This window comes from Tamandua tetradactyla, chromosome 18 (genome assembly GCF_023851605.1).
Source record: "Tamandua tetradactyla isolate mTamTet1 chromosome 18, mTamTet1.pri, whole genome shotgun sequence".
NCBI lineage: Eukaryota > Metazoa > Chordata > Mammalia > Pilosa > Myrmecophagidae > Tamandua > Tamandua tetradactyla.
In genome coordinates, this window is record NC_135344.1 from 71752686 (window position 1) to 71777315 (window position 24630).

General features: G+C 43.7%; 1 protein-coding gene and 1 long non-coding RNA gene across 9 annotated transcripts in view; one reads left to right on the top strand and one right to left on the bottom strand.

Moving 5' to 3' along the window:
* The window catches only part of PTPRM (protein tyrosine phosphatase receptor type M), an 823739-nt gene that overhangs the window by 777592 nt on the left and 21517 nt on the right, over window positions 1-24630 (top strand). For 5 of the 8 annotated variants that reach the window (XM_077135947.1, XM_077135946.1, XM_077135945.1 and 2 more), the window contains 7 exons: window positions 10930-11046; window positions 11760-11810; window positions 15412-15566; window positions 15803-15938; window positions 18172-18321; window positions 19258-19431; window positions 20813-20944. In XM_077135947.1, coding sequence (XP_076992062.1) covers window positions 10930-11046; window positions 11760-11810; window positions 15412-15566; window positions 15803-15938; window positions 18172-18321; window positions 19258-19431; window positions 20813-20944 — 915 coding nt within the window. The remainder of the gene's footprint in view (window positions 1-10929; window positions 11047-11759; window positions 11811-15411; window positions 15567-15802; window positions 15939-18171; window positions 18322-19257; window positions 19432-20812; window positions 20945-24630) is intronic. The other 3 variants (XM_077135950.1, XM_077135952.1, XM_077135953.1) reach the window with 1 other exon arrangement.
* LOC143662322 (uncharacterized) lies at window positions 1028-24475 on the bottom strand. Its single transcript, XR_013165293.1, has 3 exons — window positions 24073-24475; window positions 15386-15724; window positions 1028-1171 (listed from the first exon to the last, which is right to left on the bottom strand). It is a non-coding gene; the product is annotated as an uncharacterized LOC143662322 (long non-coding RNA).

Here is a 24630-nt window from a genome sequence, read left to right on the forward strand (position 1 = left end):
ACCATTTGTTGAAAAGCCATAACTGGTGTCCTTTCTTGAAAGCAGAAATCTTTTTCACTTCTCTGTTTTCTCAATCTGCTAACTTCGTCTTCTGAGACCTGGCTCCACCCTTCCCTGAAGTCTTGGGGGTTATCAGGCTAAGTAAATACATGAGTAAATGCTGGGACTCTCCCAGGGGAATAGGGGAGAAGAGGCAAATTAACCCAGGGAGCACTTTTATGGTCTTGATACAACTTCTTTCAGATAAACAAAAGGACAAGACATCAGTCTCTCAACTTTCATTTCATTACTTGAGGAAATAAAAGAAGGCTAACAAGCAACCAGAAGACTAACAAGCAACCAGCATCCACTGCCCCAGAGCTTATGTTGAAGCACCAGGTAGGACAGTGGCTTACGGTTTCAGCTACAGCCACATTTCTCTGGGACCAAGTTTTTATCAATGAGAAGGTGGAAGAGTTCTGGAAACTTCTCTGACATAAAATACAACCAAAGAACCTCCCTCAGACCTGGCAAGAAGATAAATTGCTTTTTTATGCCTGAATGATGGGTTTTTATACCTCAGGATCAAGGAATATGTGTTTGGGTAACATTATTTGAACATGGTGAGGGTGTTTCTGGGGGACAGATGAGTGCTGATAGGCAGGGCCAACACCGAGGACAGGGAATGGGGGCAAACTGACTGTGTGGATTTCACTGGATTACTTTTAGGAGTTTCTGAAAGGAAGCATGATCTGAAATGGGAAAACTGACGGAGACCAGTGACATGCTGTGGGGATACTGCCTGCTGAAGGGAATAGGAAAGGCAAGGGGAAAAAAGGTATTTCAAAACTGACATTGTCCGGGTTTGTAGCTGATAGCTCTGGATTGTCCACTACTTTGAAACAGAAACAGAACCTTTTCCACTTAAAATTCAAGATGGAGGGAGAATTCTTTGTTCTAGAAAAAGACAGTACCCACCATCATCCCACCAAAGACAGATTTGTCTCTGGGGAGCGAAATTACAAAATCGCAAGATCAATAGTGGATTTGTAGAGTTTTAATCCATTCGACTGATTGGATCAGAAACTTCACATGCTAAGGAGCATTTAAATGACATTCAGAAAAGAAATCAGGCAGGTCACTTATTTCTTCCTCTATATTCTTCAAAGTCTTTAACTCTTTTTAGCAATTCCTGTGATAATCAGAGGAAGAGAGGGTATTATAACAGGTAAAGGTACTGATTCTCAAGGAGACCAGTGCCTTTTAAAACTATTTTGAGATAACTTTAAACTTACAGGACAGTTGCAAAAATATATAAAACCCACACTGGGGACTCCAACATATCCCCACCCAGATATCCAGATCCACCAAATTTTAACATCTTACCATATTTGCTATATCCCTCTATCTATCCATTTATCGGTCCATCTAACTATCTTTTTATCTGGGTATTATTTTCTAAACATTTGAGAGTAGGTTATTTACATCATGCTACTTAAACACATAATACTTCCATGTCTATTTCCTAAAAAAGGGATATTCACTTATGTAACCACTGTAAATAAAGTTCAAGAACTTTAACGTTGATATAAAGTTTAGAGTCTATATTCCAAATTTTTTGTATATTCCAATTAATGTCCTTTTGGCCCTTTTCTCTTCCATTATTAGATCTAGTACAAGATCATCTGTTGCATTTAATTGCCATTGTCTCCTCAGTTGCTCTTTTCTTTCAACTGTGGAAACATTTATGCAAACTTAGCTTTCCCATCTCAACCACTGCCAAGCGTTCCATTTGGCCAGTACCTTTCTGAAGTTCTTCTTGCTTGCTTCTTTAACCTCAAGAGCCTTCTAATAAACCACTGTCCAGAGTCTCATAATTGGATAATATTAAGGGTATTTTTAATTAATAACAATCTTTATGGCTATATGGTCTAGGATCCTCTTTTGCAAATAAGGAATCCCGGGAACTTCAAAATGGTTTTGTGCCTTGCACAAGGTCACACGTCTAGATGACAACAGAGACCAGTGCTCTTTCTATCACACAACACTGTCTCATCATTCAGTGTCAATTTTTAAGAAAAGTTAGACAAACCTTCTTTATCAATAGTCTTTACAAATAAAATATCAACTGTCTATCTAGAAGAATCTCAGTGTCATGAGACACCTTGATGCATGTCCATAGGTAATCAGCTATATCTGGCCTCCCCTTTCCCCAGGCCCAAAACATTCATAAGAACATTCTAGCCTTCAGTTTGTACTCTGCACTTGGTGGCCCATCTCAGTAGGGAAGTTGGCCCAGCTGCAGAGCCCCAATGGACTCCAATGATTACGTGCTTGCATAGAGAGACTTTGTGTCCTTTAAAAATGCTGGTTCTGCAGCTCCTCTTCTCACCTATGCCCTTTCCATCCCAACACCACTGCAGTTATTATTTTTTTTTTGTATGCTGTATTATTTTTCCATTTGAGTATCCCCTTATTGTAGTACCATTTGTTGAATTTTTGTTTGGTTGGTTTTTCATTTGTTTGTTTGGGAAGTGCATGGGCCAGGAATTGAATCCAGATCTCCTGCATGGCGGGTGAAAATTCTACCACTGAACTATCCTTGCACCTCCCACTGCAGTTATTTTAAAGCCAAAGAAGGCAGCCAGGATAGTGTTGGAAGCAGTAAGGTGAAATGGGACTATTTCCTTCCACTGTTATGCAGCTCACAGTCATCCAGACCCTGACACAGCAAGGACTCCAACCCATCCAGCCTCCCCTGGACATTCCATGGTTTGCTTCCACAGCTCTCTGCTGACTTCCTCCATGTAGAATGTCTACCCCTATTATCCACACTGGAAATAGCACTTGTTTTTTCATAGTCTTTCCAATATTATCTCCTTTTTATGCTTTTAATGTCTTCTTTTAAAATTAATGTTCCTTCTTCTAAGTTCTAATAGCACTTTTCATTCTTTAAGATTTAATTTAGCACACACTAATGCAGCATTTCCTGTGTGCCAAACATGTTCTTAGGGCTTTCCAAAAAATAATTGAATTTATCTCCATAACAACTTTATTATCATCCCCATTTTATAGATGGGGCAAAATGAAGCCCACAGAGGTTAAGTAATTTGCCCAAGGTCACACAGCCTTTGAACTCGGACATGGTGGTTCCAGCTCTTGACCACTGGGCTGGCCCCTCACTTTGCCTTGAATAAGGTTTCTTATTACACATCCATCTTCTCCAGGTCATCGTCAGCTTCACATGCTTTAGAACAGTATCTCACCCTCACTGCAGCCCCAGCAATGTCTGGACTGTGTTCTACAAGTTATGGGTTTGAAGGATTATCTGAGGGATGGAAAGACACCAGAACCCTGAGCGCAGACACACATTTTGCCACATCACAACCAGGATTTGATCCCTTAAATCTTCTCATCTCTCCTAGTTTAAGATTATTCATCTCTCCCAGCTTCAGATTACTAACCTCTTCCAACTTCAGACTAGATTTGCAAAATAGGGGTGATAATATTTACTTTCCAATATTTTGTGGAATCATTTAATCAGATAATTTGAATACTTGAGATCCTTTTAATGACATATGGTCTAGGATTCCTTTTGCAAATAAGGACCTTCAGAATGGTTCTTGGACTTGCACAAGTCAATGTAACACTTTATAAATATAAAAAAATACCTAGACCTAAACTACTACTCCAACATCAATCAACTTACCTCCTGCTATATATGAAGACATCAATGAGATCAAGTATGGACTTTTATTCTCACTAGATCTATTCAGATATCACTCTAAGAAAGGTCCCCTCTCTTGGGCCTCAGGACATACAGATGTATGTATTCTAATAATATGGTCATTGCTCAAAGGATTTCCGAAACACTTATTCCAGGATAATCTTCAGAATATCTGACACTCTTATTATTGTCTCCAGTGATGGCAAATCATCCTTCTTTGGCAGGAGGACTTAAGTTTTGAAAATGGCTGAGTCAAAACCAAATCTGTTGAAGAAGGTGGGAAACATTATTGCTTGACAAATGTATTTCTTGAAAGTCTGGCTGCAGTGAGATTAATGATGCATTCTGATCCAACTGGGTGAAACTTTCCATCCAAATGAGTAGAGCAAGAATTCAGCAGCCAGATTTCTCATGTGGTTTGTAAGACTGCTTAAAATTCCACTATTGATGAAAAGTTGATGAAGGCATGTGTTTGGATATGGACATGACCTTGGTGCTTATTATAAGTATTGGTTGTTCATCCAGTAATAGTATTAGTCAAGAGATGTTATTGGAGAGCCAGAGGTAAAACTAGAAGCTTATAAGGGGACTTTAGGTACAGGAGCTTAAAGGCACCAAAGGAATATTTATTCACATTGTGAAGTCATTTTCCCAAACCCAAATTCTCCAGTCCTCCAGAAGTTCTCAGTTTAGTGCCAATTTTGAAATAGTCTTGAAGGGTGTTGCCAAGGGGGCTCCAAGACTAAATGAAGCTAGTCTGGAAAGAAGTGGGGTCTATTATAAGCCAGGTACTTAGGCAAAGCATATATATAGATATCATCCTATTTAATCTTCATAACCTCCCCAGGAAATCTGTAGTATTATCCCATATTATTCGTGAGCTCTCTGAGGCTCAAAGGGTGTATGTCACTTACTGCAACATCACAGGTTAGCAAGGAGCAAAGCAAATGCAGGTCTACTTTACTGTATCACACTGATCAAAGCAATCTGTATTTTCAGGATACTTAAATGAGTGAATGTCTCCACTGCAGTTGAGAGCTCTGTAAAACTTGTTTTTTGGATATAATAGACTGTTCGCTTGGAAACCTAGCTGGCAGTTGCACTTGGCTGGAGCTCTGTTTGGTAACTGTGCTTTCATAGCAATGTTTTTGCTCTCACAATCCAGTATCTCCAGCTGTCCTGCACACAACTATTAATAGAACTGTGGTCACTCTCTCTTTGGACATCTCTTTTTAGAAAAAAATAAAAAGTCTGCAGAGCCTCTTGAGAAATCAGAATTTATAACAGTGCCTTTTTCTTCTCCTCCCTTGTACCCATTTAAGGCTGTGTTTATTCCATCACATGTAATAGTTATCTATTCAGTTTTTCGATGCTTCTTCATCATCATGGGTACCCTGGAAAATAAGTCCTTGTCCCAAGCACAGTGCCCATACACAGATGTTCACACTGCCCAGGGGCCTCTCTGAGGCCTGGGAGAGTTGGTAATGCCAGAGGCATGGCAGAAATGGTGCTAAGGGGCAAAAATTGATGATGGTCAGAGGGTGCTTCCTGTTCCTCCTGTCCCCACATCCCCAAAAAGGCAAAGCAGCTAGACAGTTTCAAGTCTCCTTCCTCTGTGCCTATTCCTGATGCCGGACCTCCAGACAATACCGAAGACAGCACCTGAATGTTGAGTTTCATTCCCCCAAGAGTTTGAAGGTCCAGCTTCTCCATCACCACCGTCTAGTTTATTAACTTGAGCAAGTCACTGGCTTCCCTGGGCTGCCTTTAGTTCTTCATTTCAGAACATGAGGAAGAGGAAGGAATGCAGGCGATGAAGGCCAGCCTAGCTCATGCTGGCTCCCTTCTTCCAGGCAAATCATTTGCCTCCCCAAGCTCCTAAATGGGGCCACAGTTCCAAGAATGCAACAATTCGCTCTTTCAAACTCAAAGCATGCATGGCTCTGGGCAGGGGAGTGGCACTGATCTTGAAAATGAATTCATGGAAACTGATGTATCCATGATTCCTCACAGCTCTATTTCATTTGACTCTCCTACCCCAAAAAAACATAGTCACATTTTTTTCCTGCTGGAAAACATATTTCCTAATTTCTGCTGGACTTTAATCAAGCCACACTGATGGGGAAATAGACATGCCAGGTGCCTCTCTCTCAGCTAGGTCCCTGGACTAAGGCTTGTGGGAAAAAGAAAGAGAAGAAGCACTGGGGTTTTCCCTCTTTTTTCACCCGTGTTGTCCCCTCCACCATCTTAAATCATGCACAATTGTTGACGCTCAGCTTCTCCACCTCTTCCAGACAACTCTGCTTACCCTCTCCAAGCCCCTGGTGAGCCGCTTGCCCTCTGAGCTCCCAGAGTCTCTTGGAGTCCAGATCACAAAATTATCACTTAGAATTTCACTTATGTGCAACTGTAAGTGATAATTTTCTGGGTGCTGGGCCAAATGTTTCATCTCATCATTTCACTTAATCTGGTGGTTCCTGCACTCATCTGCATCACCTTGGAGCTTCAAAATATACTGATACCTCATTCCTGCCTCCAGAAGTTATGATTTAATGGGCTTGCACTTGGGAGCTTACCAAGGCACCCTACTTCCCAACAAGTGATTTTCGTGTGCAGTGTTTCCCAAATCAGGTAAACACTGACTTAATCTTAGAACTTAGATTAGTGGTAGGAGCTCTAATCATTGCCTCCTTCCAAATGAAGAAACTGCGGTGGCGCAAACTTGAGTAACCCATCCAAGTGCACATCAGCAGTACATGAGGAAGCCAGCCTGCTAGCCTGTAGCTCTAACCCCACAGCCTATGCAGCCAGGTTGTGTTGTACAAATCCTTGCTCAAAGTGTGGTCCGCCTTCAGCAGCATCACCTGGAAGCTTGTTCAAAATGCAGATTCCCAGGCTCCCACCCTAGACCCACTGAATCAGGGTGGGTCCAGCAGTCTGCGTTTTAATGAGCCTTCCCGGTGATTCTGATGTCCACTCAAGTTTGAGAAACACAGCTATAGAGATTTCAAGATGCCCTGGAGGTAGCAGTACCATGCTGCCAGGTTGGGGAACTAAGCGCTAACCCCTCAGAGTCATCTGTGATAATACGTGGGAATCATCTGGGCTGCTGGCTAAAATGACACTCCTCAAGTATTTCTATTCAATAAGTTAGAAATCCTGGCATTACACTGCTCTCTGCATTGTCTCATGTTTGTGAATTTCCAAGCCAACAACTATAACTTCTTTGGAGGCAGGCACCATTCCGTCTCCTCCTGCCGCTCAGCCCGGTAATGAGCAGGCAGCCGGCAACGGATATGTGGTTGATGGATGATCTGATTGAACAAGCGTGGGGTGTGGAGGTAATTAGATGATACTGATCACAGCTCCCCTTTGTGGGGCTGGAGGCTGTTGCCTTATCTGATTACGAGTGTGCAAGAGCACATCCTCTCTTAGAAACTGTGCAGGTAGCTCCAAGCTGCAGGAGGCAGTGAGCCTGGCACCAGATCAGAGAAAATGAAGCATCTGGCTCTATGGGTTCTGAGTTCCAACAGGTGCCTCAAAATCAATGCTTTTAACATCTCTGTATTCAGATCTTAGAGGCTAGGAGGCAAGCTCCAGACTCTTCAGGCATGGAAAGGCTTCATCCAGAAAGAAGCTGAGATTCCTTTTCCATTTCTTATTGTTTGTTTTTAAGCAAAATAACAGTCCAAGAAGTTAAAAGGTACTAAAAAGAACACAATTTCGAAAGGTTTGGGGTAGGCTGAAAACAGATGTGGCAAACCATTTCAGGCTATCCTGGGGGTTGAGATGGGAGGACCGGGTCTGCAGTGGTTGGCCCACCTCTTTGTGCGGGCCCAGCCAGGTGCCTTTGTAAACACAGTCTGGAAGGAAGCAGCCACAGTTCCTCCTTTCTGGTAATTAGCACCTCATCTAGGAATCCGGGCGGCACGGGTGAGAAGTGCTTGGTCGTTCACAGCAGCGGGAGTTGGTTTCTCATGGCTCTCTTGCTTGGCTTTGAGAGTGGCAGGCACCTGTCTGACCCGGGCGTGGCTTAACTTAGAAACCCACAGCCCCAGCTGGGTCTCTCTGATGGCGGCGGCATCAGCTTCCCGCTGCGGACGCGCGTGGGCGCCGGAGCATCCGACCCGCCCGCGGGACCCGGAGCCCCGGGGAGGGCAAGGGGTAGGGGGCGGGCAGCTGGCGCAAGGGGGCTGTGCTTACCTCTCAGGAAGAACCACAGAGAGAAACTCTGAGATTTCGGTGTGTTGCTGGGGCTTTTGGGATCCCTAATTACAAGGCATTGAAACCCCCTTTCCCCACATATATTGAAAATTGGGGGGCGTGGAGGAAAAGAAATCTAAAGTAGAATAGATAGCCAAACAATCTTTCAAACTGTCCTAATCAATTACGCCGTACAGTAAGTTCCTTTTTACGAAATAGGATGCACCCTAATATTATATAAGTTGTAGGCATGTGTTTTGATGTTTTATGATTTTCAGAGCAATATGTGAAATCTTCCATTGTATATTCATTTCATCCGGAATTATTTAAAGTGTGTACATGTGTCTCTGTCTGTAGTTTTATATTTATTCACTAACTTCTGTTTACATAATCAAAGTCACAAAAGGTCAAAGTCCTTCAATATAAAGAATTCAATATATATGTAAGCATCTTTGTTCACTAGCATTGTGAAAGTGTGATGTTAGACATTCTGCAAATGAAGTTGTGGTTATCAAATTTGGCATCTCCACAAATATGTGCTCCGATTCGCTTGGAGCTAGGAAAGGGACTAGAGAAATAATAGGTGTCTCTTACTCGGAGTTATTTTAGATCCTGTACAGATATCCATCATGTCAATTTCTGAAATAAATAAGCCCTTTATAAAGGCAGATAATGTCCTCATGAAAAAAAAAAACTCCAAAAGGATACTGTAAAGTTAATGAGGACATGGAAGTATTAAGTGTTCATGGAGCATGATGTATACAATTTACTGTTAAATGTTTACAAAATAGGCAGATACATAGATGACAGATGGGTAAAAAGAATGATATGGCAAATGTGGCACTATGGTAAAAGCTTATGGATCTGAGTATCTGGGTCAGGGGGATGTATGTATGAGTTTTGTATTATTTTTGCAGTCGTACTGTAAGTTTGAAATTATCTCAAAAATATATATTTAAAAAAACTTAATGGGGGCAAAGACCACCACTGTTTTATGTTCCTCTATGTCTCCAATTTTTAAAGTATGTGTGTCGCTTACATCTTTCCATCTAAAGAAATTAAGAGCTTACATTGATCGTCACTGAACAGATTGCCAGAAAGATCCAGAAGGACCAGCTACATCATGCAACATGGGAAGCATCCATGTGCCACAGGTGTTTGGCAATCTGGAGAGGTCATCCCAATTTATATTTGTTTTTTGTCAACTTTCCCAGTCTGGGATTTTCCTCCCTACACTGGTCCAAATGATGTTCCCCCAGAGATCCATATCTTAGACTGTGTACACAAGACTCAATCTCAGGTGCCGGAGGAAAGGCAGAAATGAGCAAAAAACCTTTACATGCCAACAGGTAAGAAGGCTAAAGAACAATATCAAGCGATTTCAGAGAGCTGTCATAGTAGCAGAACAAGCATGTTTTATCGGAACATCAAGAAGAGAAAGAACCTGCCTCCATGGAGGAAAGACTTTCGAGGGCTGTGGCATTTATGATGGACTTGGAGGAATGGACATTTTCATCTGGGGAGATGTGGGTGGGAGGAAAACATTGGAAACAGAAGAAATGGCATGAGTAGGAGTTTGGATCATGGGATACATTTGGGAGTTAGGGCAAACCACTTGACCTTGAACATAAAATGCATGCAGATAGGAAGGAGAGTAGTAAAAGATAAGCTGAAAATGTATTTTTGGCTAAAAAAAAAAAAAAGTCCTTGGATGCCGGACTGAAAATAGAAGATTCTTGAGCAGAGAAAGTAAATGCCCTGGAATTGCACTTTGGAAGGGTTTCTCTGCTACTGGTATGTCTAGAATGTCTGTGGAAGTAGTTACTGGAGCTTGACCTAAGATTGTGGCAGAGGGGATAAAAAGTTGGAAAACATATTTGAGAGCTCTTTCAAAGACACACTGAGACTAGGCAACTGGTTAGGTTCTGAAGAAGGAATTACCAATTTTTTGTGCCTGAGTGGCAGGAAAAATCATACTGTCATAGCATAGGCTTCATCCGTGGGGCGTCAGGAAGAGAGAAGTTGATATGAGAAGAATTAATTATCTTCTAGGCATATTGCCTTTGAGGTGCTGGCTGAATATCAGAGGAAAGATACCTACAAAAGGAGTTAGAAATAAAGTTCGGCACTTGGAGAAACAGGGCCAGAGTCACAGGAGAGGAACTCATCCTTTTGGTGGGGGGCGGGGGGAAGGCGTAGATTACAGGAGCAGTTGGAATGGGCAGGAATTCAGAAGCAGACGAGGCAGGATCTTGGGGGACAACCGCAAGTCCCCGCCCAGTCTCTGCTCCTACTCTCGCTGTATCCCAGGCCTTTGCTGATATCTAGAAGAGCTCATGACACAAAAACCAACTCGCTTGAAAGGACCAAGTCCAACAAAACTCTTCCACCAGAAAATCCTTAGGTTAGAGGCTTCAAATAATATGGAAAGACTGTATTTATATTTGGTCAGGTTCTGTGTATTGAATTTAACTTAGATTAAAATGAATCTATAGCTTTAACTTGGAGCTTGGAAAAACCCATAAGCTGATTCCTTCTTCAGAAAACAAATAATTTCTCTAATGTTCAATGCTGGCTCTGACTCCCTGTTCACCCCTGCTCAAAAACCATCGGTCGATTTCTGAAACTAGGAATAACTTAAATTCAGAGGAGCTAAAATATTGCAAACTCCCTTTTATAGTTTATTTTTCTAGGGCATTCCCTGAGTAGAGATAAACAGGAAATGAATGGTTACTGTAACTGGGATATTTGTAGTTTAAACACAATTTGTTAACTTTAGAACATTTTTCTGGTGTTTACTCCACCTATAACTCAAATTTTGTTTTCTTCTGGGGAAAGAACAAAAGAACAGGTGATCTAAAAAATGTATTTTTTAGATAAAAGAATTCTCTTGCATATACAGCTGAACTTTTGGTTTTCTCTGCAAATTTTATTGTATAAATCATCATGACCTACCATTGAGAGACCTCAAAAAAAGAGAAACAAACCTAAACCCTTAATTTCCTTTGTGTTTTCTAAAGGTCAAATGCTGCAAATACTGGCCAGATGACACAGAGATATATAAAGACATTAAAGTTACTCTAATAGAAACAGAACTACTGGCAGAATATGTGATAAGAACATTTGCTGTTGAAAAGGTAAGTTTTGTACTCCTTTTAAAAACCAGCATCAGATGTTAGTGGCACTGTCCTCACCTCACTAATTTATATAGGGTGATTTATCCAGGGCCACACCTGAATGCAGGTAGGGCCTATCTAGGGATTTCTCAAGCTTGCATCTTGCCCTCTGATTCTATAATAGCTCACTTTCATCTTGAATACAAATCATTCCCATTTCATATGAATCTATAATTTGCCACTAAACCAAAAATATCTACTTGTCTTTTTCTTTTCTAAAACTGATTGCTTTTGTTTAGCCCATCTCTCTTTCTTTGTTCACAGAAAGTTTGACAAATTTCCTTCATGTCCATATGGGTTTCCCATTGGGGAGTTAGTAGCAGTGCTAAGAAACTGGTTTTAACTCCTCCCAGAATCCCTCTATTTCCTTGAGGCTTTTCGAGCCTTTTGATGTAATATGGACTGATGGATTTTCCAGGTAAAAATGACCTACCTGGAAACATAAGCAAGGACTGGCCATTAGACATGTGATGTTGCATGAACCAATGCATTCAGTCATACCCGCCTCCATACTGAGATGTCAGCCTTTTATAGTGGCTGCTGTTGAGTCAGTGAATGCTGTGCCTTGGCTCAACTCTGCCTCATCCCATGTGCCTGGGTGGGGCTTCTTCCCTGGGAGCATTGTAGGGCATAACAGGGAATTTCCTTATTCCCCCCTCTTTCTGCTGACACAGGGAGGGGCCGGAAGTGAAGCAAACTGCAGTCCACCCCGAGAAGTGTCACAGGTAGGCTGTGAAGAAACCGGAAGCAATGTGGCTGGGAAACTCTCTGCCTTCTTATCCTTATCTTGCCTTGGGTGAAAGGGGACATACCATTTTGTCTCTGGGGGCCACTGAGTTTTATATCAAGAGCCGATTTGACCTAACTGCGTGCTGCACATCTGCACTGGGCAGGGCCATTTTGTCATGAGTTTGGTCAATGGAAGCTTGAGCTTCTTGACCAGTAGCTGGTCTCCTTGGAGTGAACTGCTGGTCAGTTGGCCCCTGACCTTCCTCTCTACTCTTTATTCTCATTGCATCTAAATGCACTTTTGGGATTAATATGACCAGTTCTTGGAGATCAAGGAAATTGCAGCATCTGTTTACAGGGTAATTTGCTCTGATATTTTTGAACTACTTATCCTCATTTGCAAATCCATATTTGTCATAGAATCACAAGGCTGAAAAGACTAGTTTATTTTAAACTGTTTCTCATACTATTTAGCTTTTTTTTTCCCCTTGGCCTGCCTTTTTTAATAAGCAGGCAGGAGGCCTGGAGACTTCAAAAGTGGAGTTCTGGTTGACTCAGTTCTTCAAGTTCTGAGCAGCACACTTTGATGTCAGTTTTTTTTTTTCCTTCTTAGGCAGGATTGGGGAAAAAATCATGGAGGATTTTTGTATGGCTCTTGGCAAGAGCACTCATGAATAACTGCATTAAAACAGGTAGCGATAAAAGACCAATTTTTTTTTCTTTAAAAAAATTTTATCCAAAAGCCATCACTTAAACTTGGAGTTCTTTGAATAGGCAGATCTCTAATAAGCTGAAAATGCATCTCTGTTGCTAAAGGAACGGTTTGTTTGTTTCTTTGCTCTTTTTCTAACCTCATATTGTACTCTCCTACATCCCCAGCTGCACAGAAATGTTTCTAAAATACCCAGTTATTTTAGTCATTAGACAACCAATGAGGAGGTGATGGAAGGAAGAGGAGGAAGGAGAGCTTGTTAATGCATTTGGGGAAATCAAAATGACATGTTAGTGATTTTTCCAACCGGGCAATTGGAATCTTTAAGGAAAACAAATCGTTAGTACTTTGGTGGAGTGCTGCTCGTAGGTCTTTAGCTCTCTCATTAGAAAAGAAAGGAGAAAAAACAGTCAAACATGTACTTTTGAGATTCTTGAAACTCTGATTCTGTTTTGAGAGTGTGTTGCAGCGGGGAACCTAAAGGGGAAAAAATGGGTTGTGCTGGACTCAGTTTAAAACACAGTGAATTCTTGTTTTGAATCAGATTGTCATCTTTCCTTTCCCACATGTCTAACAACTCAAAGCTCAACAAATTTTAAATAGCGTGTAGTACCGTCCTATCAGGAGGAGGCTGGTGGGTCCAGGCTCTTAGCCCATCCCCATCTCTACCTGGCAGAAAGGAAGCTGGCAATGGCCCCTGAGTTCCCTCTACCCAGGAAGTGCCTGGCCCTCAGGGGAGGCACTGAGAGTATGACCCTCCTGTCTCAAGATGGGGCATGTGTCCGGTGACTCACTCACTCCACAAATATTCATTCACTCCACAAATACACCCACTGGATGGTAGGTGCAGCTTGGATTCTTCTTCCCCACAATTTACATTGGGAAAATTAAGCAAATATAACTTTTTTATATAGGGCCAATACTTGCTATAATGAAAAATACGGAGAAAATGTCATCAATATCGAATTGGGAAGTACTGAGGTTGTGGTCGCTGATCACATCTGGGATTTTCTTCCCCAAATGTATCACCAAGCAGCATAAGGAGAAACTGCTGCGTTAATGAACAAGATTGAGAGCTGGATTGGGGGCCATTTCCTCTGCTAACCTTGTCAATAATCAGCATAGTAGATGGAAGAAGTTTATTTTGGGAAAAAGTTTTCTGGATCCCCAAAACTGCCATTTAGCTTGCTTAGAAAATTAGTCTTGGGAGCACATTTCACGATGAATGGAGCCCGCTGGGGAGGATGGAGCTAAGAGCTGCAAAGCTAGAAAAGGATGTGCTCAAAATGTCAAACCAACCAAATCACTATATGTACCTTTGGAATAAATTAATAGGTATTACAGGCAAGCCTTCCTAGTCATGGGATATTTATCACCAAACTGGGTGGCCTCTGGCCCAGTCATCATACACAAAAGCCAGGGGGACAAAGGGTGATAAGGGGGCTCCAGGAACAGGTGACACAGGCACAACTGCGCATCTCCTAACGGAGACTTTTGGAGTGGCCAAATGTCACCGTGCTCTCATAGACAGCAGTTTGGGTTCCTAAGTGCCCAGTAATATTAGTCTGGAATCACAGAGGCTATGGAGCGGATGAAAGTGTTGATTTTCATTTATGAAGCCCTGACTGCTTAGTTCCTTAACACTTAAGCTCCATTTAAAAATAGCATTTTCACAGAGAAATAAAGCCTCAGCATTCGTGGGTTATTAAACCAACACATATTAACACATGTGAGAGTCTTAAAATCTATCATCGTTGGCCTCTCTCAGTCTTTTGAAGCAAATAAACATTTTGAATTTCTTCTCTCACTAATAATTATGAAGAATGACTGATGGTGAATGTGATAAAGTTAGTGTGTTGTTGAATATTAAGATATAATAAAACCAAACTCAGGGCCTGCTACAGAGATTGGATTCAGTAAACATTCCTTGAATGAGGAAGGAAAGTCAAATGTGATCCTCAAAATCACATCTAGCTTTAATTCTGAAGTGAATATTGTCTTCAGAACAGACTACTGCTTCAATTACAACCTTGATACAAAAAAATAAATGCGGGTACAAATCACCTTAATTATTCTTAAAACAAGATTTTAAAAAATCCTTTTGCCTTCCCTTCAGTTCGTTGGCAGAGCAACCCTCTTCCATGTACTGCTCTAACATTGAATTCAGGAAAAAAAAGAAAATGCCTCTTGATTTCCATAGTCTTTATTTGCTTATGAGCCTCTTTCCCAGACTGTGGGACCCATTTAAGGAAAGAAGTGTCACCTCGGGCAGCTCACGTATGCCCAGTGGTGCTGGTGCTGGAATGAACAGGTTAAATGTCCACCTAGATGAGAGAAAAACCTAACAAACCAAGCTGCAAGTGAAAGTCAGCTCTGTGGCCAGTTAGCATGGAGTGGTTCTCATTCATCCACCCAGCGATCATTCTCTGAGCACCCGCAGTGTATGTATACTGTTCTGGCACCTGGGACAAAGGGATCCCAGGATTCCAAAAAGCTGGAACAGGGCCTTGCATTTCAGTAAGCTGGGGCTGAGCTCACAGGTGTCCTTTGTTCCTCCTAGTCCTCCCTCCCCAGCACACCGCAGCATCCAATGACGTATACACATCTAACTTATTGTACTTTGAGAAAGGAGCTTCAGAGAATGAAATGCTCCATCACCTTGCAGGGACGGCACACATTAGCATTTTCCCTACATCAGCACCTGCCTCATCACCCCCACAGACTTCTTCCTGAGAGATGTTTTCACATTGGGTGTTGAAGCTAAGCGTGACCTTCTTCCCAAGCAGTGCATGGTTTTCTAGCCCCAGGCTTCCTGGGTTCGTGGCGCCCCACCCCCCCTCCCCAGTTGCTCATGCTTACCAAGTGATTTCCTTTGTTCTGGGCAGAGAGGTGTTCATGAGATCCGCGAGATCAGACAGTTCCACTTCACGGGCTGGCCGGACCACGGCGTGCCATACCACGCCACGGGGCTGCTGGGCTTCGTCCGGCAGGTCAAATCCAAGAGCCCACCCAACGCCGGCCCACTGGTGGTCCACTGCAGGTGAGCCCGGTGGCTGGGGCTACAGCATCCACATGGCTGGGATAAACGTGCTCTAGAACCAGGTAGAGGTGGTGGGTGTTGGGCATTGCAAATGTGCTAAGTGACACCGAACCAGACACTCCAAAGTGCCAACTTGAGGTTGTGTGGATTTCACCTTCCTAAAAGAAAATAAAGTCAAGCAGATGCAGCCCGGGGGTCCCTTTTCCTCCACTAAAGGGAGCCTCTTTTTCCTTCAGCGCTGGGGCTGGTAGGACCGGCTGCTTCATTGTCATTGATATCATGCTGGACATGGCAGAAAGGGAAGGTGTGGTGGACATCTACAACTGCGTCCGGGAGCTGCGTTCCCGCAGGGTCAACATGGTGCAGACAGAGGTACCAGCGCCTTCCTTTAGCTCTGACCCCCAATGCCACACCTCCAGCCCACCACCCAGAACCAGAAGCAAAAGAAATCCCTGCAACTAGATCTTCAGAACTCTTTAGAAGGGGAAGAAAAAATGATATACGTGGCAGTCCCTGTTTCCATCCTTCCATCCTTCCATCCTTCCTTTTATTTTTCCTTCCCTAATCAAACAAAAAAGGCCAGCAATTTTCACGGAACAGAATCTGTAGCCATGAGCTTAAATTTGCCCACATGGGAATGTTGTAGATCCCGATTTGAGTCTCCACATAAAGTAGTAAGAATTTCAAAATCATTTCTTTTTTTAACGGGGCGGGGGGAAAGGGGGGTGTTGCATGGCCCAGGAATCGAACCCAGGTCTCCCACGTGGAAGGCGAGCATTCTACCACTGGAACACCCACGGACCCTCAATATCATTTCTTTTAGTTGTGTCTTTTAAACTAGCTGGTAACCAGAGCAAGACAACCTCCGAGAATAGCCAGGCATTGGCCAAATAGCTTTAGGGTACTCTCTGTCCGTTTGCTGTTCTCCAGGAGTACTGAGAAGAAACGAGTGTACTGTCCCTGAAAGTTCTGCCCCTTGCCCTGGCATCATGGGAACGTGCCTGTTTTTGTAGAAGTGTTGTATCAACTAATAACTCTAAATAGAAATTCAAAGTGTATCAGGAATTTAAATTTTTGAGAAAAGGTATTAGGCTTCTGTCCTTAGGAAATTCCTGTTTTGACTACCACTTGATCTCTTTAAATAGGCTTTGCACCCACCTGGAAAATGATTCATGAACAGAATGAAGAATAAGGAGTAATAATAGCTTATGTTTAGATTGTGCATTAAAGTTTACAGAAGCCACAGGGAAGTTTAATTTCATTTTTTTTAACATGGAGAAAAATAGTAGAAGTTTTAAATGCTACTTTCATGGTCTCTTTTCTTTACATAAAGAATATTCTGTTTTAAAGATAGTAACGATAGTCATTTATTTTCTAATGTACTTTACTTTGAGCAAATGTTGTCACATCCACTTTCTCACTTGATCCTCTTTTTCCCAGGCATTGTCTCTAATAGGATGGGGCTGCTTTTTCAGCACTCAGTCCTACTTATTTATAGAAATTAAATTAATTAGTAAAAAAACTAATAAGCACAATTTTTACATCTCATGCAATTAAAGAGCAGTAATAAGTATAGTAAAACTTTCCTAATTAATTCTAGGGGAAGTGAGTGCCAATTCAGAATTAGAGGACTGATTTTTTAAAAACTGGATTTATTTTACATACATTCAGGCACTCTTCTATGGACATGTAAGGGCTTCTATAATTGTCACGTTAATTAATGTTTTAAAGTAAGTAGTTTGAAATGCTCAGAGCAGTTTGTTTTCATAGCAATGTCAAATTTCCTTAAACCTTCTTTACACTATTAATCTGGCTAGCAAATCCTCTTCATTACAGGTAGGAAAAATTCTGCCCGGTCCTCACCTGAAGCATTGGGTTCCAAATTTGTAGGATCAGAATTAGTGAGCATTCTGATCCCACTGATACGTATTACAGAATATAGCGTGCAGGGCTTGCACTGATATTTATCAGTGGTAGATTTGTTGCCCCATCCTCCCTTTAAGCTGCCACGTGGGTCACTTGCCCAGCTGTCCCCTCGGGAATGGGGGTGCTGATCCTGAAGTAGCCAGGTTCCAGGACCACATTTCTCTCTGTCAAGGATACACTGTCTACGACCCAATGTTGTTCCATTGTCTTGATTATGTGGGGTTAAAATTCTTCTGTGTCTTCCCTCCTCTGGCTCTTTCAAGTTCCAAGATTTCTCTACCACCATCTGCTGGGTTTGCCAGGGCTACCTTGACAAATACCACACAATGGGTTGGCTTAAACAACAGGAGCTTATTGCTTCATGGTTTGGAACTAGGTTCAACCGCAAGGTCTCGGCAGGGCATACTTTTCTTCCCGAGTCTGTGGTGTCTTGTGGCATCTTCATCACGTGGCCACCTCTGCTGTTCCCGCTGAGTCCACCCCCATTTCCACTCACTTGTCTTCCACCTGGGTGCCCCATTTCCTTTGCATATAAGGACTTGAGCCATATTGGGGGATGGTCATGCCTTACCCGATCACACCATCTTCAAAGGGCCTATTTGCAAGTGGGCTCACATCCACGGAGAGGTGGGTTAAGGCTTACCCATCCCCACACTCACCACTCGATGTGTCTCCCCAGGAGCAGTACGTGTTCATCCACGATGCGATTCTGGAAGCCTGTCTTTGTGGAGACACCTCAGTCCCAGCTTCCCAAGTGAGGTCTCTGTATTACGACATGAACAAGCTGGACCCTCAGACAAACTCCAGTCAGATCAAAGAAGAATTCCGGGTAAGTCATGGCGAAGGGGGAGGCAGGTCATCTGATGAGGAGTCTCTTGCATTCAGCCCGTGAACCTTTGTGCTAACCCGGGGCTTTTCACCCTCAGCACTGTTGACGTTTGCGCCCAGGTAACCCTCGGTCCCTGGGGGCTGTCCCTCTGTCCACTAGATGCCAGAAGCACCCCCGGCCTTAGTTGTGACAACCAGCAATTTCTCCAGACTTGGCCCAGTGTCCCCTTATGGGGGGAGAGGGGCGGAGGGGGCCAGAACCGCCTGGCTGAGAGCCACGTCACTCAGAACTGTGTGCTTCCTGAGGAAAGCAGACACCACGTGGTCCCCACATAATCCTGACATCGTGTCCCCTACGCCCATCCACAGTGTGACCATGGGTGCTGTCAAACCGTGGAAGCATGCATTCAGAGCACTTCCTGGACGAGAGTTCCTCATTGCATTCCCCTTTTCGAGCTTTGTGTAAATGCCTCTGATTCTAGGGTCAAACTCTTCCTCCTCCGCTCACCTCCCAGATTCTCAGACATCCTGCCCGTGTCATCTCCCGCGGCCCTTACCCTCAGGACCTGCAGTGGCCCCCGGGCCTGTGGCCACAGGTCTCATGGGCATTGCCCACATGAAACCCAAAGAGGGAGGAGAGACATAAGACTCTCACTGGGGGTGCTGGAGCCACTGTGTTTGGGGGTGCGGGGGCGGGGGGTGGTTGCTTGGATGTTGTTGTATGTGTGCGACTTGCCTCTGTGCGTCCATCTGTCTGCTCTGTGTACTTATGTCTGCATGTGATTTTGTGTATGTGTCTGTGTATATGCTGTGACTGTGTCTATATGTGTCTGTGTGCGTGTGTGTGTTGTCGAGAAGTGGGGGAGGAGATTTGCAGAGGCCTCGGGCGTCCAGCCCCTCCCCGTCCCTAATGCCCGGCTGTGACCCCCTGGCGCAGACACTCAACATGGTGACGCCAACCCTGCGGGTGGAGGATTGCAGCATAGCGCTCCTGCCCCGGAACCACGAGAAGAACCGCTGCATGGACGTGCTGCCCCCAGACCGCTGCCTGCCCTTCCTCATCACCATCGACGGGGAGAGCAGCAACTACATCAACGCAGCGCTGATGGACGTACGCGGGGCGGGGGGAGGGGGCAGGCCGTCCTTCTCCTCCTCCTCCTCCTCCTCCTCCTCCTCCTCCTCCCCCTCCTCCTCCTCCCCCTCCTCCTCCTCCTCCTCCTCCTCCTCCTCCTCCTCCTCCTCTTCCCCTCCTCCTCTTCCCCTCCTCCTCTTCCCCTCCTCCTCTTCCCCTCCTCCTCCCCCCTCCCCCTCCCCTCCTCCTCCTCCCCCTCCTCCCCCCCTTCCTCCTCCTCTCTGCACTTCCCTCCTCCTCCTCCTCCTCCTCCTCCTCCTCCTCCTCCTCCTCCTCTTCCCCTCCTCGTCCCCTCCTCCTCTTCCCCTCCTCCTCTTCCCCTCCTCCTCTTCCCCTCCTCCTCTTCCCCTCCTCCTCTTCCCCTCCTCCTCTTCCCCTCCTCCTCTTCCCCTCCTCCTCCCCTCCTTCCCCCTCCTCCTCCCCCCTCCCCCTCCCCTCCTCCTCCTCCCCCTCCTCCCCCCCCCTTCCTCCTCCTCTCTGCACTTCCCTTCTCAGATGCAGGCTGCTTTTCCAGCAAAATGCATTTCAGCTCACTCCTAAGTTCCGGTGTCCGGTCTCAGAGACAGCCGGTCGGGACACCTGGATGAGGGAGTGACCCGGCTCCCGCTCCTCCCCGAGCATGTACATTTTTTAACCTGCCGGCCCGAGAGCCACCCGCAGCTGTTGAGCGGCTGAGGCAGCGAAGCGGGGTAATGCGGTTTGCAGCATTATTCCGGTTCTCTCCCTCCCTAATTTAGGCCGCAATTAACATCGGGGGAGAAATGCCTGTCTGTGCAGATAACCCACAACTCATTACTCCCTGTCAGTCTGTTTACCTCTAACTGAAGGAGCGTGTGCTGCTCAGTTGATGGGAAGAGTGAATGAATATTTCCAGGGCTAATATGGAAATTTTGATTCTTTCGGTGTGATATCAGTAAAAGGGTACTTAAACTTGTTTGGAGCTCTCCAGAGCTGTAAAGAGCATCTGGATCCTGGTAGGATAGGAATAAGTAACGATGCCACACGTTCAAATGACAGATTTTAGGTAAGGTAAGATTATCTTAATGATGCTTAATGTTTTAAAGCAAAGTTGAAACATTATTTTAATGTTTTGCCATTAAAATAATTAGGTACGGGATCGATATTGCCCTTCCACCAGAAATATCAAAACATCCATGAGAGATGTTTATTAGATTTTATCATCTTTATTTTGTAGACACGTTCATATTTCATCTATTTAGGTGTAAATGGTGCTAGAATTCAACAACTGTTAAATACTCTCTGTGTCTGGTGCCACAGGTTTCCATGTGCACAAAATAACTTGAGTTTCCTGCATTGGCATCTCCCAGTATATTTAGACCTTCCTTGTTTGTGTTTGCAGAGCTATAAACAGCCTTCGGCCTTTATAGTCACCCAGCATCCTTTGCCAAACACAGTCAAAGACTTTTGGAGACTGGTCCTGGATTATCACTGCACATCGGTGGTTATGCTAAATGACGTGGACCCTGCCCAGGTGAGACGCATTAGCCGCAGTGGTCAGAACCGGTGCCAGGGGGCAAACCTGTGTTTGCTTTGTTTACACATCAAGAAGCACAGGTGCCAGTGCCAGGTCACAAACACCGGGCAGGCTGGAGAACCACGGATGCTGAAGGACAGAGGTCAAGAGTCAGGTGGAGTTAGGGGTGAGCGCAGAAAGTCGGCTGACACCAAAAAGACAGGCAGAAGTCATAGACATGGGAGTGGCAGGACAAGACAGGGTCAGAAATCAGACTCTTTGAGTCGGGTGGAGATAGTGCCTGGAGGGCAGCAAGGTAATAGCCAAAGTCAAAGCTATACGAGCATCCAAACATACCAGAGCTGAAAGCAAGAGAAAAGTAACCACAGGGCAGTCAGGGAAGGGATTCAACATCAGAATCAGCCCTCATCCCAGTCCTTGGATGCTTCCTGGCAGGGCTCACCTGGAGCCCCCAGAAGAGTTGGGGATGAGGATGAGGGGGTTGACGTGACAGCGGCGGTGTAGAGAGAAGTAAACAATTTGAAGGGAAAGCAATTAGTTTTGGAACTCTTTGTTAACGATATTAAAAAGACATGAGGTTGTCTTTTTACCGGGGCAGGCCACAGTGGCTCTGTGGCAGAGTTCTCACATGCCATGCCAGAGACCCAGGTTCAGTTCCCAGTGCCTGCCCATACCAAAAAAAAAAAAGACATGAAAGTGGGACTTGGAAATAAAAGAAACTTAGAATGACAAATTGGGCTTCTGCATAGCTCCTCCTCTTCAGCATCAAAAGAGAAAGAATTTGACAGCAATGGCTAGCTTTTAGGAATGGGGTTGCTTTAGTGCAGTGGTCCTTTGCAAGGTAGAGTTATCAGTTTTAGATGTTTTGGGGTATAGCCGTGCTGATCATAGGCCAAGCCATTACTGAAAGTTCACGTTTAGCATGTATTAAAAATAAACTTGTTCTGGAACTAAATCTATTTCCTATCTAGTTGAGACTAATTCTTAAAGAGAGAGCGAGCTGAACTATTTCTGCATCCAAACTGGTTAAGATTTCTCCTTCCTAGGATCTGTTTTGTTGTCATCAATCTTCCATAAATGGACAACTGGCGTGAACATTAAATTCAGTTCTACAATGTTTTCAATTATGGTTGGGGCACTACATTATATTGTTAAGGCTCTATCTTGAAAGCTAGTTAATGAAATAATAATGATAATCCTTGTCTCGTCTAGTCATTTTGCTTAAGAAGCTTAAATGTTTTAGAGCTCTTCTCCCCCCCACCCCACCCCCGTCCCTCTTGGAGGAGAGATTGCTGCCATTTATAAAGACGTTCCGACAGCAAGGCCCCGGGTGCTTAAAAATCAACCCAAAGACACAGCTGGAAGTAGCACATCAGAATGCTGGGTTCTAACTTAGAATGGCATGAGTTCAATTTCACTAGATCCGAATTCTTGCCGTAATAGACAGTTACAGGATAAGGGGCTTGTTCCCGATTTAGAATCCTCCTTTTTTTTCCTGCTGTGAATCCTGAGATACAACGACTGTTTAACTGTTTTTTTTGTTTGTTTGTTTGTTTGTTTGTTTGTTTTCAGATTACTAAGGCTTAAATGACTTGAGTGTGTTCTTTTTGAACAACAGCGTTTGAATTCTAAAGCTGTATTCGGAGCCCCAACTCTCTGGCCTCAACCCAACACTTGGGTGATTGGGCGTAGGAGAGACAAAAAAGACCACAATTCTGTTCAGCAGACAGAGCAGATTTTCAGAGTGAGAGAAAAGAGGCTCCTGGGATTCCGTCTTTTCGAGAGCACTAAACAGCATTTGAACTTAAAGGCTTTGCAATTGTACAAGAATAGCGTTCAACTATTTTAAGTATTTATAGGTCTGGTTCACGGCCACGCTATGCACCATTTAAGCCATTTTCTATGCTTGGTTTACTTGGGAACAGTGTGGAATGCAGTGTGCCAAAAGCAAAGCAGGGGCTTGGGCCATTCATATTTCTCTAGTATAAGTGACAAGCTTTCGGTCCAAGCTTTAACCAAGAGAGCAAGCAGAAAGCAAAACTAGCTCAGTCAACAGGAAAATAGGCCAAACAGTTCAAAACACGTTATGGCTTTTATTACCATCTCAATTTCCCAACATAATGCCTATTAACTTTAACAGTGGGTGCATTTGGGTATCAAAAAAAATAAACATCAGTATGCTATATTTTGACAAGGTGGTTTTATAACTTGTCATCCAAAAGTGCTGGCAAGGAAGGAAAATTTTCATGGAAGTGTTCTTTAAATATAAACATATGTAATGTTGAAAATACTGTAGGCTTAGCTAACATCAAAGGTCCCCTTAGCTATTTTGCTTTCATGAAATCAGAACCTTTAGCTTCTCCATAATGGAGAGAGATTGTGTTTTGGTTGACCCATTGTTAACTAAAAACAAATTGCTCTCCTGAATATACATCAACCTTTGCAATCTTTGACAATGAGATTTTAGATCCTTCAGGCAATAAAAGTCATCAAGAGAGAGAAAAGGAAGGAAGGAAGGAAGGAAATCAAACTTAATCAGTGGATTCTCCATTTTGGAGACTGAAATTCACGATTTTGCTTAAAATGAGGTAATGTATTTTGTGTCTCCTCTGAACCCAATAAAAATGCATTATGAAATAACAAATTAATTCTCTTGCTCACCGCAAGCCATTTGTCTTTTAGATAAATCAGAAAGAGAAAAGTTAAAGGAGTCTCCAACTAAAGTCAGTGGAATACCAACCACATCCCCAAAGAAGTTTAATTTCAGACTTTAAATGCCTACCAGGGTTTCAAGGGTTAGGAAAGGTTGTTGAAGAGAAGAGATCTCAGGGACTTTTCCTTTCTGACTTTCCTTGATGAACTGAGTTGTGCATTACACTGTACAAAAGTTCCAGTTACCCAGTATTACCAATGCCTGGGGTTTAGACCCTAGGAAATTGTGTTTTTAATTAAACCACCTCTAGGTAAAGCAGCAAAGCATTTACTCTTACTACACCAGATTCCCTAGCTCTGAGCAGGGAGCATTCGGATCAGAACATGAAAATGCCAAGATTTTTGTTTCCTTGGCTGCTATAGCAAATACCATGCAAGGCATCGGCTTAAACAATGGGAATTTGTCAGCTCACAGTTCTGAGGTTGAGAGGAGTCCAAATCAAGGTGTCATCAAGGCGGGGCTTTCTCCCTGCCAACCATCCTTGGTCCTCGGCTGGTCACATGACAAGGCACATGGCCACGTTTTCTGGTCCTTCTCTTCTTTTCTGAGTCCTGTTGATATACAGCTTCTGGCCACTCCCTCTGTGGTTTTCTCTGTCTATCTGAATTTCATTCCACTTATAAAGGATCCCAGTAATAGGATTAAGACCCTCCGTGTTTGGGTTGGTTACACCTAACTAAAGTAACCTCATCAAAAGGTCCTACTCGCAGTAGGTTCATAGGGATAGATCCGATTTCAGGACATGTTTTTCTAGGGAACATAGAGGTCCAAACTATCTCAGCAACCAACAAATCCATTCTGAATCTTGCCACAAAATAGCCCTACTCCCAAAGTGGTTATGAATTATGACACAATCCCAGAGAGGGGAAGGTGGGGCATTTGGGCATTATTAGGTCTCTCTGCCATTGGCATCTCCCCCACAGCCAAATATGAGCTCCTTTCAGCATGCAAAAGATATCGTACAAAGGGA